The sequence below is a fragment of the Microtus oregoni genome, unplaced genomic scaffold (genome assembly GCF_018167655.1).
Source record: "Microtus oregoni isolate MIOR12 unplaced genomic scaffold, Mior012 000027F_ref0000203, whole genome shotgun sequence".
NCBI lineage: Eukaryota > Metazoa > Chordata > Mammalia > Rodentia > Cricetidae > Microtus > Microtus oregoni.
Window position 1 is genome coordinate 4,525,355 of NW_024543086.1, and position 13,920 is coordinate 4,539,274.

At 44.3% G+C, this 13,920-nt stretch overlaps 1 protein-coding gene across 1 annotated transcript; it reads right to left on the reverse strand.

The window, feature by feature from the left end:
- Positions 1-497: 497 nt before the first annotated feature.
- Positions 498-12,092, reverse strand: Il12b (interleukin 12B). The gene is made up of 7 exons (XM_041676602.1): positions 12,005-12,092; positions 7,499-7,774; positions 7,247-7,364; positions 5,307-5,524; positions 3,942-4,090; positions 2,354-2,488; positions 498-1,784 (listed from the first exon to the last, which is right to left on the reverse strand). The coding sequence occupies exons 1-6, from the start codon at positions 12,090-12,092 to the stop codon at positions 2,354-2,356; spliced, it is 984 nt and encodes a 327-aa protein (XP_041532536.1). The 3' UTR covers positions 498-1,784.
- Positions 12,093-13,920: the final 1,828 nt, after the last annotated feature.

Here is a 13,920-nt window from a genome sequence, read left to right on the forward strand (position 1 = left end):
GAGCAAGCCAGTAATCAGTGCTCCTCCATGGCCCCTGCTTTAGTTCCTATCTTGAGTTCCTACCCTGACTTCCCTTCACAGTGGACTACACGCTTTAAGCTACAATGAACCCTTTCCTCCCCAATTGCTTTTGATTGTGGGGGTTTATCACAGCAATATAAAGCGAACTAAGACAAGGGGGGAAATCAGAGTATCATTTCAGGATTGATGATGGAGCAGCAAACCCCTAAAGAGGGCACAGTGCAGTGTTGTGCCCTCGTGGAGTTCCTGCTGAGAAGCTTGCAGAGACCTTCCCTGAGCTCAGCAAGATGCCGATGTTGGAGACACTATAAAAGGAAAGAGCGATTCTGCACAATTGGAGATGAAATCACTTCAAGGAGAAGCAGTTCTTAGACGATGGGGTGATAGGAGAGGGGGGAGAAGGGGGAAGGTGGAGGGTACCCAAATAGGCTTGGAAATGGAACGCCATAGTCAGCTGAGAAAGAAGCAAACCGTGGTTGCAAAGAAAAGTTTTTATTCGTTTGGTTTCACAAGGCATAAATAAATAAATAAATAAGTGAATAAATAAATAGACAAAGGCGATCACTACAAGAAGCATGGTATTAGGTCATTATGTAGCTGCAGTACCTTCGGGGGCATGAGGGGTCCTGTCAGGTCATAGCTGTACTCAGGCTGATGAGGCAGTGCTTCTATATGGTTTTCTTTGCGTCCATTTACAAGGTTATTAAGGCACTTCTGATTTTATGTCCTCTAGACACAACTATACTTATGTTCCCTCTCAAATGCCAATTCCCTTTTCTTCCAGACACCCAGGATGTCTCTATTCTGTGTCTTATGAGTGTTGGAGGTGGGGACTGACAAGGAGGTAATCAGCTAACTCTCCCTACCCCCTCTCTCCTTCCCTTCTTCTTGAGGTAGTATATCATACAGTCTAGGCTGGCCTTGAACTTGTAATGTAGATGGGGATGATGCTAAACGTCTGGTTTTTCTGAAGTTCCTCTATTTCCCTAGTGCTAGGATTAAGGTATGCACCTCCATGCTTAGTTTATACAGGGCTGGGGACCAAACTCAGGGCTTCATGAATTCTAGGCAAACACTCTACCATCTGAGCTATAGCCCCAAACCTGGATTTAGAAAATCTTTTAAATTTAGGTACCCAGAGTCTAATAGGAGCACAGGTGGTCCTGGCTTCTTATCAATGCCACTGCTAGGAAGTCTTCACTGATGTTGGAACCAGCACTAATTTCTTCGGAATTTCCTTCATAGCTTCTTCATAGTCTCCTAATGTCCCCTGTGTCTTTCTTTACTGGTCACAAATACATAACATTGCTTGTGTCAGAATATTATGCTCTTATTGATTGTCTCAAAAGCCAGGGTACCTGTGCACTAGTTGAAAAGGTGTTGAACAAAATAATAAATTCACACTTTGCATAATAGGGCCTGGTCCCTGTGGATCAGGCCATGAGAACATGAAATATTCAATACATCTTTGTATACAAATGTTAAATACAGAAATAAATACATAAATACATAAATTACTTAAATATTTAAATAACATAAGGCTCGCTATGTTAATAAATTAGCTCGTTGTCTCAGTGGGCATTTGACATTTAAATGTAGAAATATAGCAAAGGTGTCATTATGAAGCTAAAACACTGGAAAAAGCCAACTAAGTAGAAAATAGCTTTTGGGAGGGGTCTCTTCCATCATGAGTTTAAACTTTTTTTGCTAACGTCTTGCACTTGCACTTTTTTTCTTCCAAAGTTGCATCCTGGGATTAGACCCTGTAAGGAAATGTGGGTAAGTCTGTGTTAGTCAGAAGCGTATTTCCCATTGCTCAGCACGCCTTCTCCCTAGCCATTGGGTTTGGGGATTCCCATGCGAGAAGGACCAGTCCTTCCTTATGAGACTCAGAAGTCTCATGCTCGCCAGGGGCTCTCGAGAGATTTTTCTTAAAAGGGCATCGCATCAGGCTATTAAAAGCTCTTCAGTGGTCGTCAGAGCCCCTAGGACGATGTTCCAACTTTATCTACTTCCAGGTCCTCCTGACTCTGATTCTTGGCTTCCCGGGCATCCGGCCTTCCTCCCCCCCCCCCCCCCCCCCCCCGCCCCGTACAAAGATAAAAAAAGATAAAAAAGACCCTTGCCTGTTTTCTTTATTGTAATATCCCTGGGCCCAGGACAGTGCCTGAACTAACAAACACATCAAATTAATATCTGGGAATGAACAAATGCTATCCTGATATCCCTGTGCCAGGAACTCTATCCCCTCCTCTCTCACAAGCCACGCCCCCACTGTTGTCCTCCACCGGGAGAGCTGAATGTGTAGTCTGGGATTTTTGGACCTGCTCACCTAACTGTAGATCACAGATGTCCATTTGCTCCACGATGAATTATAGTAGCGATCCTGAGCTCTCACGCAGACCTCTGTACCTTTGGGGCATGTAACTTTGGTAGAGGTCTCATCTACAAGCATGGAATTATTTTCCTACAAAGAAGAGGAAAGTGTGTAAGGGCTTTAGGCAATCTAAGGCAGGCTGGCATGTTCCTGCAGAACATAACCTCCTTAAACAAACACGGTGTAGTCTTAAGGACGCTATCCTTGCACCACCTGCTGGCAGAAGCTGTAAATACATGTATGTGTAAATGCGAGTGTGTGCACGTGTGCCATGCCAGGGTTATAGGCATTCCATCCAGCTTTTACATAATTTCTGGGAGTTAGAATCCAGGTCTTCATGCTTCAGCAGGAAACACTTCACTGACTCACCCGTCTCCCCGGGGCCTCACTTTTCTGTTTAGTAAGCTTCACCTTTCTGTCTCTCTGAATAGTAGTTTGTTCACAGGCAAAGACTCCAGTATGAGGCTCATGGGGGGGGGGGGGGGGGACTGAGACCAGCCTTCCTTAGTTGTATTCTGGCTATCCAGAAATACGACATCCCCCATCCCTCACGTGCCTGTCAGCTTACATTGGTGACTTCAAATCTTGGCAGTGCTACTAAACAGCGTTGGGGCTTCAGGAACATGTCTTTGGCTCTCTGTACCTCTCCTTATTTATGAATGGGGCCTGCCTCTAAGAATGGAAGCAGGTAAATACACTATTTATGCAAAAGTGCTCAGAAAGCTTTTAGCAAGTAGAAAACACCCAACATTACCTATTTAAGATATGAGTGTTAAATACATATATACAGGGCTGAAACTTAGCAAAATTTAGCTAACAGTTACAATCTGTTTCAAGATAACCTCATTTTTTGCTCCCACTTTTAGAGAGTGATTGAATCTCTGAGCTGAATTGTCACCACATTCTAAATGCTATGTAGGAAAAAGCCTTTGATTTGTGACTTTAAAGGCTCTATAAAACTGTCTCCAAAAACTTATGAGAGATCACTGTGTTAAGGGCCAGAGGACTGGAAAGTGACCATGTTAGTCTGTATAAGTGTGGGCACCTTGTTTGGTGAAACGATTGCTCCTTATATTACACAAGTAGGGATTATCCATATTGTGTGAGGCACAGCACCAATGTTCTAGCATTTATTACATTCACTTGGTTGAAACAATCATTTAGGCTCCTGGAACCCAGCTCTCTTTATCATTGACAATTATAGTTAAGGATTGGCAGTTGACTGTCCTGGAGGAAGTGGGTGGTTTGGGTCACAACCTTTGCCTCCAGCAGAGTGACACTGGGTCCTGGTTCTGTCACTGTTCTAGCTGGGTGAAATTGGACAAGTCATAGCCTTTCTGAACTTCACTGTCCTCAGTGAAGAGGCGCCTCTGGGCCTTTGTGTGGGTTGTGTGTGATGCAGAGAGAGAGAGAGTCTTCAGCACAAGTCTAGCCCTTCAGCAAGTGCCTGCCTGGTTGTTAGGATCTTCACATTGCCCCACATGGGCTGCATAAATCTGACCTGGATACACCCACCACGCCTGTGTCCCTGCCCCCACCTTACCTTTTCTGTCCCGCAATGGAGCTGGACAGAGAACTTGAGGGAGAAGTAGGAGTGGGGAGTGCTCCAGGAGTCAGGATACTCCCAGGACACCTCCACCTCAGAGTTCCTCAGCGGCTTCACCTGCAGGTTCTTGGGCGGGTCCGGTTTGACTGCAGAAGAGGACAAACCTCCTTTATGATCTTGCCAGACTTTGGAGCCTGGGTATAGGCTTCTGATCTTGGATGGCTGATCCTTCCACCTTCGAGTCCCTATAGCTCATTCTCTTCTCTAAGCACCCGGGCAGCACCTGTGAGGTACGGCGGTGGAGGATGCTTCTTCCACGTGAGGAAGTCACTGTTATGGACAGCAGCCTATGTTTTTGAGCCTTTTCTTCACTGCAAAGACTGGCAGGCCCTGATATCATTCTGCTTAATAAAGACTAGTATCTGGGCTCTGCAGTCAGGGACACCCTCTCTGGGCTTGATCCCCCACTTTGCACTAAGCATGTAGCTGACCCAAGACTTATAATCTACTAGGTGCCACCCCTGGATTCTGTCTGACAATACAGTGAGTATCATGATCTTCAGGTGGCACTTTCTTCTTGATGGAGAGACATTTCTGGAATATGCTCCCATTTAGGAAGCCTAGCTCTATTCTACACAATGACTACACTGTTCCTGGTAGGCACTTCACAAATGCCCTTCATAGTATTGTTACTACAATTAATAATAATAATAATAATAATAATAATAATAATACTGTAATAAGATGAACAGAGGCTTTAGGCCTCTGCCAAACATCATCTTCTCAGAGGGTACCTCCCTGACCATCCCTGTGTCAACACCCAATCCCACCACCTATAGACTTTCTGAAAATTCTGCATCAAGGTCTCTGATTCCATCCCATTTTATCAGGATGACCATTCCATGAATATGTGGTAAAGGCAATGAGAAAAGACAAACTCTCTGTCTGTCAATTTAGAAGTAGATGTCCGAAGGATTTTATAACTCCACACATATATGTGATTGCTAGAGAAAAATGAACTGTGCAAACTGCAGATGGTAGGGAAGTTGTGGCCTCAGGGTAGAAGACCCAGTGACTCTCAGATCCATCACTCATCTACCTGGGGAGCAGACTAGACATGTCCCCAAATGCCTGCTGCATGAGGGAAATCAGGGTCTGAGCTGTGAGTCTAGAGATCTGGAGAAAGGCAGCTTGATCTTTCAGTCTCCTCCTCTGCAAAATGCAGACAAGAGTTTCTATGTCATGCTTTTCAGGAGGTGCAGAATAAAAAAGGCTGTAGGGGATCATGACCATGTGGCACATGGCATCTTTGCTTCCTGAGCATCTTTGCTTCCCAGGTACATGCTCCCATGCAAAACTCACTGATGTCCCTGATGAAGAAGCTGGTGCTGTAGTTTTCATATTTATCCTTGTGCTGTGCCTCCATCACCAGCTCAATGGGCAAGGTCTCCTCGGCAGTCGGGCAGGTGACATCCTCCTGGCATGCCACTGAGTACTTCTTATAGTCCCTTTCGTTCACTGTGCCCTTCTCTGCAGACAGAGATGCTGCTCCACATGTTACTGCTCGGGAATCAGAGGAGCTGATGGGCAAGACAGAAATCGTTCTGTGTTATAGATCAGAGAGCAAGTACCTGGTGACTGTCGTCTGAGAACTGGTTAGATTTATCCTCTGGGGTTCAAAAGCCAACCCAGCCTTTTCCAGCAGAGGAAGCTATAAGAGTCTAAAACTTACATTTCTTGCCTAAATGAACCTGGAAATGTTTTAACGCCAGAGAACCTGTTTAAACCCCGTCATTGAAAATTTAAATTTTCTCTCTATCATTCATAAGATCAATAAACACTAATTATAAAGAATTAAAATGACAAGGATGGGCCGGTGGTAGTGGCACATGCCTTTAATCCCAGCACTAGGGAGGCCGAGGCAGGCAGATCTCTGTGAGCTTGAGGCCAGCCTGGTCTGCAGAGAAAGTTCCAGGGCACACTCCAAAGCCACACAGAGAAACCCTGTCTCAAAAATAAAACAAAGTAAGAACAAAAACAAAACAAAACAAAATGACAAAGATGTTTATAAAGAAAACATTCGTGTCTCTGCTATCCCCATTTTCACTCAAATCTGAGTCCCAGATAGAGATATTATTTACAATTTTCTGGAACTTTTGAATGACTATTCAAGATAATCATATACATACATACATGTACATATGTGTTTTTATTTCTATTTTAGCATGACTTTAAAAAGACAAGAAAATTATATATATATATATATATATATATATATATATATATGATTTTGTAACCATCTTTTTCCTCTCTGAAAGTATTGTGGGGAGTTCTCTATGAAGAACATATGAGTTGGGTTATTCTTTTGCACATAACTGCTCTACTTGAGTATTCCTTTGCCGATTATGCAAAGTATCACAGTGTCCCTTATCCACGCACCAGTGTCTTCATGAACATGTACAAAGATTTCTCTAGCCAGAAAAATAATTTTTCTTATAAGCACATAGAGGTCTGGCATGCTACCACAGGTATGCATCTTACAATGTATGTGAGTCTACCCAGGGGCCCCAGCTCAGAAAATTTTCCTACGAGCAGCAAGGACTCTGATGTCACCCTGAACCATTATTTTTCCTAGTTATGTTTAAGTCATAGTAAATTCATGCTGAACATGGGGAACTGAGTCCCTAATTTACTTATTTAAGCCGTAGTGGAGCCCGGGTGTTTGTTCCACTGCCCTCCACGTGGCTCAGGGAGTCAGCTAATAACTGACGTTAGTGGCAGAGCCGTCTGACACACCAGCTCGGGAGCTCTGGGAAACGGTTTCTTAGGGAAAGCCCACGTGTAGGGACAAACTGGACTTCAGAATAGCAAAGCAGGGAGGGAGGCAGGGAGAAGTTGAAAAGGCTCTAGGAAAATTTCAGACGGTCTCAGAGGTTTCTAGAATCTGCTTCAGCGTTTCCGTGAGCGAGGCCCCAGAGCACTTGTTTCTGTTTTTGGCACAAGGTAGAGTTTTGGCAAGTTATTTGTGGCTAAGAGTTCTCTTTAATTTCTCCCCATGCTGCTGTAAGCCTTAATGAAGGGCTGCCAGGCAATTTGCATGAGTGAATTCAAACTCACCTAACAACTATCCTCAGAGGGCCGGCTTACAGCTTAAAGCTGAGGGAAAGTGGAAAAAAAAAATACAGAATCGACTTTGCTGTCCCCGTATCCTTCACTGATAATCCATGGACAGTTTGTACTTAGATTCTGTGTGAGCTAGGTCTAGCAAAATGTTGAGAAACCAGAGGGACTCCGTTCCTTACCTACTGCTGCTCTTTACGTTGAACTTCAGGTCAGAGCTGAGCGCTGTCAGCCACCAACAGGTGAACCGTCCGGAGTAATTTGGTGCCTCGCATTTCAGGAAGGTCTTATTTTTGGGATCTGTGTCAGAAAAGAAAAAAAAATCAATATTGAGCCGCCAAGCTTCTCTCTCTCTCTCTCTCTCTCTCTCTCTCTCTCTCTCTCTCTCGGAAGAGATGTAGAAGAAAAAGTACTATCCCAGGGAATGGAATTACCTTTCTGGTCCTTTAAGATATCAGTGGACCAGATTCCATTTTCATTCTTGTGAAGCAGCAGGTGTGAGTGGCTCAGAGTCTTGCCTCCTTTGTGGCAGGTGTACTGGCCAGCTTCTAAAAACTCTTTGACTAGGATGGTCAGGGTTTTCCCAGAGCCCACGATTTTGCCGCTCTTTTCAAAGGTCCAGATGATATCTTCTTCTTCAGGAGTGTCACAGGTGAGGGCCACTCTCTCTCCAGGGGCACCAGGGGACCAGTCCACCTCTACAACATAAACTGGAGAGGACCAGCAGTGAAGACCTGGATGGTGAACTTCATGAACCCTGGGACTAGGTTTCATCCACTATGTCAGCATCCCCACTGCCTGGACACATCACTGCTCACAAGAGTTTTGAAGTGCTTGCTGAGATGGTCTTAGGGCATGGAGCCCTGTCCAGATTCAAGGTCACAGAACAGGGAAACAGTGCTATAACTGCCACCAAGTCATTAACTGGCAGGCGGCCTGTAATCATTAATCCCTGGTTAGTTAGTAGGCACACAGGGGAAACCTTGAAACAAGACAGATACAAACAACACAAGATTGGTTGTTAGAGGTCAGGGAGTGGAGGTGGGGCTGGGGTGGGGAATGAGCTGCCAGTTGCAGTTCACAGGGAATATGGCTGGGTGTGTGCTGAGCAGAGTAACATAGTGGTTAAAGTATAGGTATGGAGAAAGATAGACTGGGAAATCCCAAGGCCTCTAATTGGATTTTGAGTAAGGTGCTGAACTACCAGGAGCCTCAGAGTCCTTGCAAGATGATAGAAACAATGCTTGTAGATCGGCTATGAGGATAGATGGATAAAAGCACACACCTCAGCACAGTAACTACAGCCTGACTCTGTCCTGGCTTCATCGTCATCATCATCACCATTAGCATCATCACCACCCACAGACCGAAGTACCAGGCAAATGCACTGAAAAACTTTTAACAATTATCCAGGAAGACTTAAGGTTTTCATCCCTTCTGCATGAACCTCATCAATGGAAACTGTCATTAGCAGCCTTTTTTTTAAAAGAGCTAATTTACACTAATATGGGTAAGTAGATGAAAGTTTCCTCATTTTTGAAGGAAGGCATTGATGCCAAAAGGCTAAGCAAGGTCCCATCAAGTGGGAAGTGTTTGTCTCCTGTGCCATGCAATGGGTTTCTAATGCACTGAAATTTTGCAAACGAGCCTCCAGGAATAGCTCCATAAGGTATTCTGGAGAGTGTCACATCAAAGCTTCATTCAGCTGGTTACCCACTTATGAATTATTAATCAAAAGAATAACTTAATGTAGCGGTTTTCAAAGCCTGGTGGGTTCCCAACTTCCATCATCAGCATCACCAAGAAACATCCATGATGCGTGCTCTCTGTTTCTGAGTCAGAAATGTTGGGGTGGCCCCAGTGACCCCTTTGGTAAGTCTTCTAGATGGTCTTGATGCCTGATTAGATATGGGAGCCATAGTGGCAAAGAGCTGGGGATTTGGAATGGCACAGCTATGGACCAGAACCAGCTAAAGGCCTAAAAGCCTTGGGTGTAGAAAGGCCAAACTCTTTGGAAATCATTAGCTTGAGTTGACACCAGACCTCAGGAACCCTTGGCTTCCTCCAGTTTCTCTTTTTCCCCCAGGCAACCGAACAGCACTACAGGTTGTTTTCCTGTTAAAACCTGGACTCAGAAACCTCAGAAGACCTTGGCCCAAGGACAGGGAAAGAACTTCCCAGGGATGTTGGAAGCAGAGCTTAGGTGTCCCCCTGGGCTGCAGGCTGTCACTGTGACTTCATCACAAGCCTTCTCTGTTTCTCACATTGGTTTTCGAAAACTTCTGTGGTTTGCCAGGTCTGAAGTGATGAAAGAGTTAACTCAGCCAGGGCCGCAGTGCCTTCCTAAGCTCTCCAAAATCTCCAGGCCTTAGATCTGACTGTGGCAGCAGCTTTACTTAGGAAAGGGTCCAACATTCTATTGGGGTGGGAGGCCAGACTTCTTGATATTATTATTTTTAAAATAGCATTTAATTTTTCCTTGTGTGTATGTGTGTGTAGACGTGCGTGTGTGTTTATAAATGTGCTATAGCTCGTGTCTGGAGATCAGGGGGCAGTTTGGAGAGATTGGTCCTCTCCTATCATGTAGATCTCAGTGATCAGTTCAGTGGTAAAGTCCAGGTCATCAGAATTAACAGCAGATACCCTTACCTGCTCTGTTATTTTCTAGTTCCTGCGAACCTTTGGATTGAAAATACTGACCAAAGGGTCCAAGAATAAGAATATATAAATGTAGATTCCAGAAATAAGAATGCAGAAATAAAGAAATATAAAGTTATAAGCCTAGAAGAATGAGAGCAGGCAGTCAAAGGATTAACTATTAACAGTGGGTTACTCCGCTTTACAAACAAAGTATTTACAAGGCCAAAGCATCTCTCTGCAAACTGAAAGTTAGCTTAAGATAACACCCCCCCCCGCCATCTGTGATTAACGACAGATACAAGCTGAATTAACCTTTAAGAGGTGAATATACATGACCTCTCGGTTATGCATTTTCCTTGCTATGTGAAACTAGCAGCATTGAAGGAAAGAATGCAGAGATTCAGTAAACACCACCTGAAGATACCAGGGAAGACAATAGATTAACTACAAACACTAGTTTAACTGAAAACCTCTGTCAATGAAGATTGTAAAGTAAGGCAATCTGTATTTGAGTTTTACCTTGAGATTGTAAAAATTCCTTTGTTCAGACCTAATATAAGAAGGTGGGTCCAGAAACCAGCCTTTGCCACAGCCTTATAAGCCCACCTCGGACTGTGGTCTCAGCTAGCTGATAAGCTTTTTATGCCCTGTGATTTATTTTTTATTTTTGTCCTAGAATAAAGTTTGCTTCTGGTTTATTAGACTTAATGGTATGTCCCCATCTTTGCACTATTCCCCTGGGGACCCAACACTGATCTCATTTTCTTTAGGTGCCAATTTTGGTATTGTACTGTCTGGGTTCTCAAAGTATTGTTTATAATCATCAGGCAAGAAATCTTTTCATTTTTAATGTATGTCCATTTCTTCCTGATGGGCACAGGAAACAGTTGCTTTCTGCCCTCCCTGTAAAATTGTCTAACGCTTAAACACACAGACTCTGAAGTGAGACTAACTGGGATCAAGTCCTGTTCTAATCTCTTGAGCCTTGGTTTTCAAAATCTGTAAAATGGGACACTGATAGCTCCTACTTTATACAGCTGTTGTAAAATTAAATGAGGTTCTATGTTCAATAAATATTAGACATTGCAATAGTATATGTGGTGGTTTGAAAGAAAATAGCCCCCAAAGGGAGTGTCACTATTAGGAGGTGTGGCTTTGTTGGAGTAGGCGTGGCCCTGTTGGAGGAAGCATGTCACTATGGGAATGGACTTTGAGATCTCCTTTGCTTAAGCTACACTCACTGTGGCAGACAGTTCACTTCCTGCTGTCTGTGGATCAAGATTTAGAACTCTCAGCTACTTCTCCAGCACCATTTCTAGCTCCACACTGCCATGTCCCACCATGGTGATAATGGACTGAACCTCTGAACTGGAGGTGAACCACCACAACTAAATGTTTTCCTTTGTAAGAGTTGCCCTGGTTATGGTGTCTCTTCATAGCAACAGAAACCCCAACTAAGACAGTGTAGCTATGAAAGCATAAATTACCAATATTATTACCTTGGATTTCAGGAAGCATTTGAGGTTCTTTTAGGTCCATATGAAGACTGAGTGGATGGACATTTGCTAAGTGTGAGGTAGTACAAAGACAGAGAGAACTCCTTGCTGTGCCAACACTATTAGTCTGCAAATAATCTTATTGCCCTTGGGATAATGACAAGTTTGGAGACTTTGTTTTAAACAATAGGGCTTGCTAACATTTATGTTCATTTTACCATATGTTGTCTTCTGTATTCATTAACATAGTCAATAGCCCATGTGGTCAGTGACCTTATTGACACCCAACTAAGAAAACGGAGGCCATGAGGCTATCCAGCTCAAAGTTTCAGAATCAATACCTGGCAGAATCATGATTTGAACCCAAGTCAATATGAATGCCAACCCTAAAGTGGCCAGAGGAAACCCATCACAGAGCCCACTAAGAGGACAATGCAGAGTGGAGGAGCAGTTGAAGGCAGAAGACAATTTTGCTACTTTTGAAATTCTCTACCAGGGAATTTCAGTTGTTTGGAAGAGTTGTTTTCTAGTATTTCAGACAAAGGTCGTGTCCCCATTGTCTCCACAGTCCACTGAAACTCTTTTCATCCAACACGAAACCAAACCAGGCAGAGACTGACCCCAGAGATGGAAGAAGTGGGGCGGGGGGGGGGGGGGGAGGGTAGCCCTGCATCTTTCCCAAGGCAAGGCTTTCCTGAGGAGACCTCATGCATGGTGGTCCATTTCGGTCTCCTTTCCCAGTGGCTGCCCTGGGCTCAGGCTTAGAAACTGGAGCCCCACAGGAAGAAAGGAAAGATTGCTTACCACCCTTCTCCAGCTCCCATATGGCCATGAGTGGAGACGCCAGCAGAACCACAGCGAACCAGGAGATGGTCAGCCTCTGATGACACATCTGTGTGGAGAAGCAGAAGGAAGAGGATGAGGAAAGGGAAAGAAGAGGCAGGAAAACAGGGCAGAGAATGTCAACTATAATCCTATTAACCAAACCCATATGTCCTCTGCCTTCTAATATGGCCTTTCCTCTTCCTCTTCCTCACTGGCAGTTAGTAGGATTATAGGAAGTCTATCTTTGGGTAAAAACATCTCTGAATGAAGAACCATGGGCTACCTGGAGCTGAGAGAATCCTAGGACCCAGACATCTGATACTATTTGGTTTTTTTAAATATGTATTTATTTCTATTGTATGTGTGCGTGTGTGCACTCATATGTGTGGAGGTCAGAGGGCAACTTTTGGGAGTTGGTCCTTTCCTTCCTCTGTGGGATCAGGGCTCAAACTCAGGACATCAGGCTTGTGCAGCTGACATTTGAGCTGCTGAATTCGTCTTGCTGATAACTGCTCTTCTCCCCTTTCTTCCTTTTAGAAATGTAGCCTTGGCCCTGGCTGTCCTGAAACTCATGCTACAGACCAGGTAGGCCTCAAACCTGCAGAGATCCACCTGCTTCTGCCTCCTGAGCGCTGGGATTAAAGGTGTGCACTATCACATCTGGCTCATTATCTAATCAGTTTAAAGATCAGAAACACAAGTTTGGAGGTGGAACGCGGCTTCCTAAACCTACACGCAGCACTTACTTGGTTCTGATTGTAATGTTAATATAACACCTATGGAGCTTTGCACAGAGTGGGGAGGGGGGAAGGCTTCACCTATACACTGCTTCCCGGGACCAATACTGCCGTGGTACGAATATTTACTCAGACAGTGTGAGCTCTGCCTCCCTTCTCACTGAGCTCTGTATCCTTGTCCTTTGTGCAGAATGTACTGGGATGCCCTAGGCTAAAGGACCAGGTCAGGTGTGGGAAAGGTAATGCAGGGGTAAACTTTCAAGTTCTGGCAAGAACCTGTAGTGGCTTAGATTTTCAAAACATTGTCAGAAAGCACCCCAAATTCCCACACAGCTCTCACCCTCAAAACAAAACTCAGCATTTCATAAACTTGAGTATAAGGTATAACCTGGGCTTACTTAAGACTGCTGAGTCTTAGCCCAGATTGTCTGATTTAACATGTCTTGAAGGTTCCCGAAGCTGGTGCTTCAGGTCAATGGAACACATAAGGCAAATGTGTTAGCCAGTGTAAACATTGGTCCAGAATGCCTACAAATCAGGTGTTCTTTGGCAGAAGACCATAACATATTGATTGACTCACCATGGAATTTTGAAGTACATAAGTCAGCCACCATCTTATATCGTAACCCAGTCTAGATTAACACCCAGGGTTAGCAGAAATCTTTCGACTGGAAAGTTTATACCACACTCATAAATGTGTTTGAGATAATTGGTGTCTAATTAATTCCCTTCAGAATCACCTCCCTCTACCTTGGAGGATGCTACTTTCTGGCAGGGATAAGATTTGAGAGACCACAGGTCTAATCCATACGAATTAAGGTTTAACTATTCCAGGCAAATGCCTTAAAAAATGAGCACACGTTGGTTCTAGATCTGGCAGAAATATGGCTAACTTTTGTGGACCTTGCTGTGTTCTCTCTTTCCTTACAAATATCATCAGTGACAGAGACAGGATTAGAATCCAGGCCTTGTCCAGGTTCAAGCTATCATACAGCCAAGTACTAGCTGAAACGGGCACTGGTTGGCACATTCACAGGCTTGGACTCTGGCCCTGCTACTCAGTAACTGTGTGGTGTTGGTCTTGCTCCTCTGAGCCCTACTCGCATCACCTGTAAAAGGGCATAGTGAAGGCTTATGTGGTCTCCAAGGGCTGTGAGG

What these genes read in the sequence shown, in the direction of transcription:
- Il12b (XM_041676602.1), bottom strand. Translation starts at nt 12,092, where the DNA reads ATGTGTCATCAGAGGCTGACCATCTCCTGGTTCGCTGTGGTTCTGCTG. An exon ending in TATCTTAAAGGACCAGAAAG is followed by an intron (nt 7,365 to 7,498) that starts GTAATTCCATTC and finishes TTTCTGACACAG; the next exon opens with ATCCCAAAAATAAGACCTTC. An exon ending in CTTCTTCATCAGGGACATCA is followed by an intron (nt 4,091 to 5,306) that starts GTGAGTTTTGCA and finishes CCTCTTCTGCAG; the next exon opens with TCAAACCGGACCCGCCCAAG.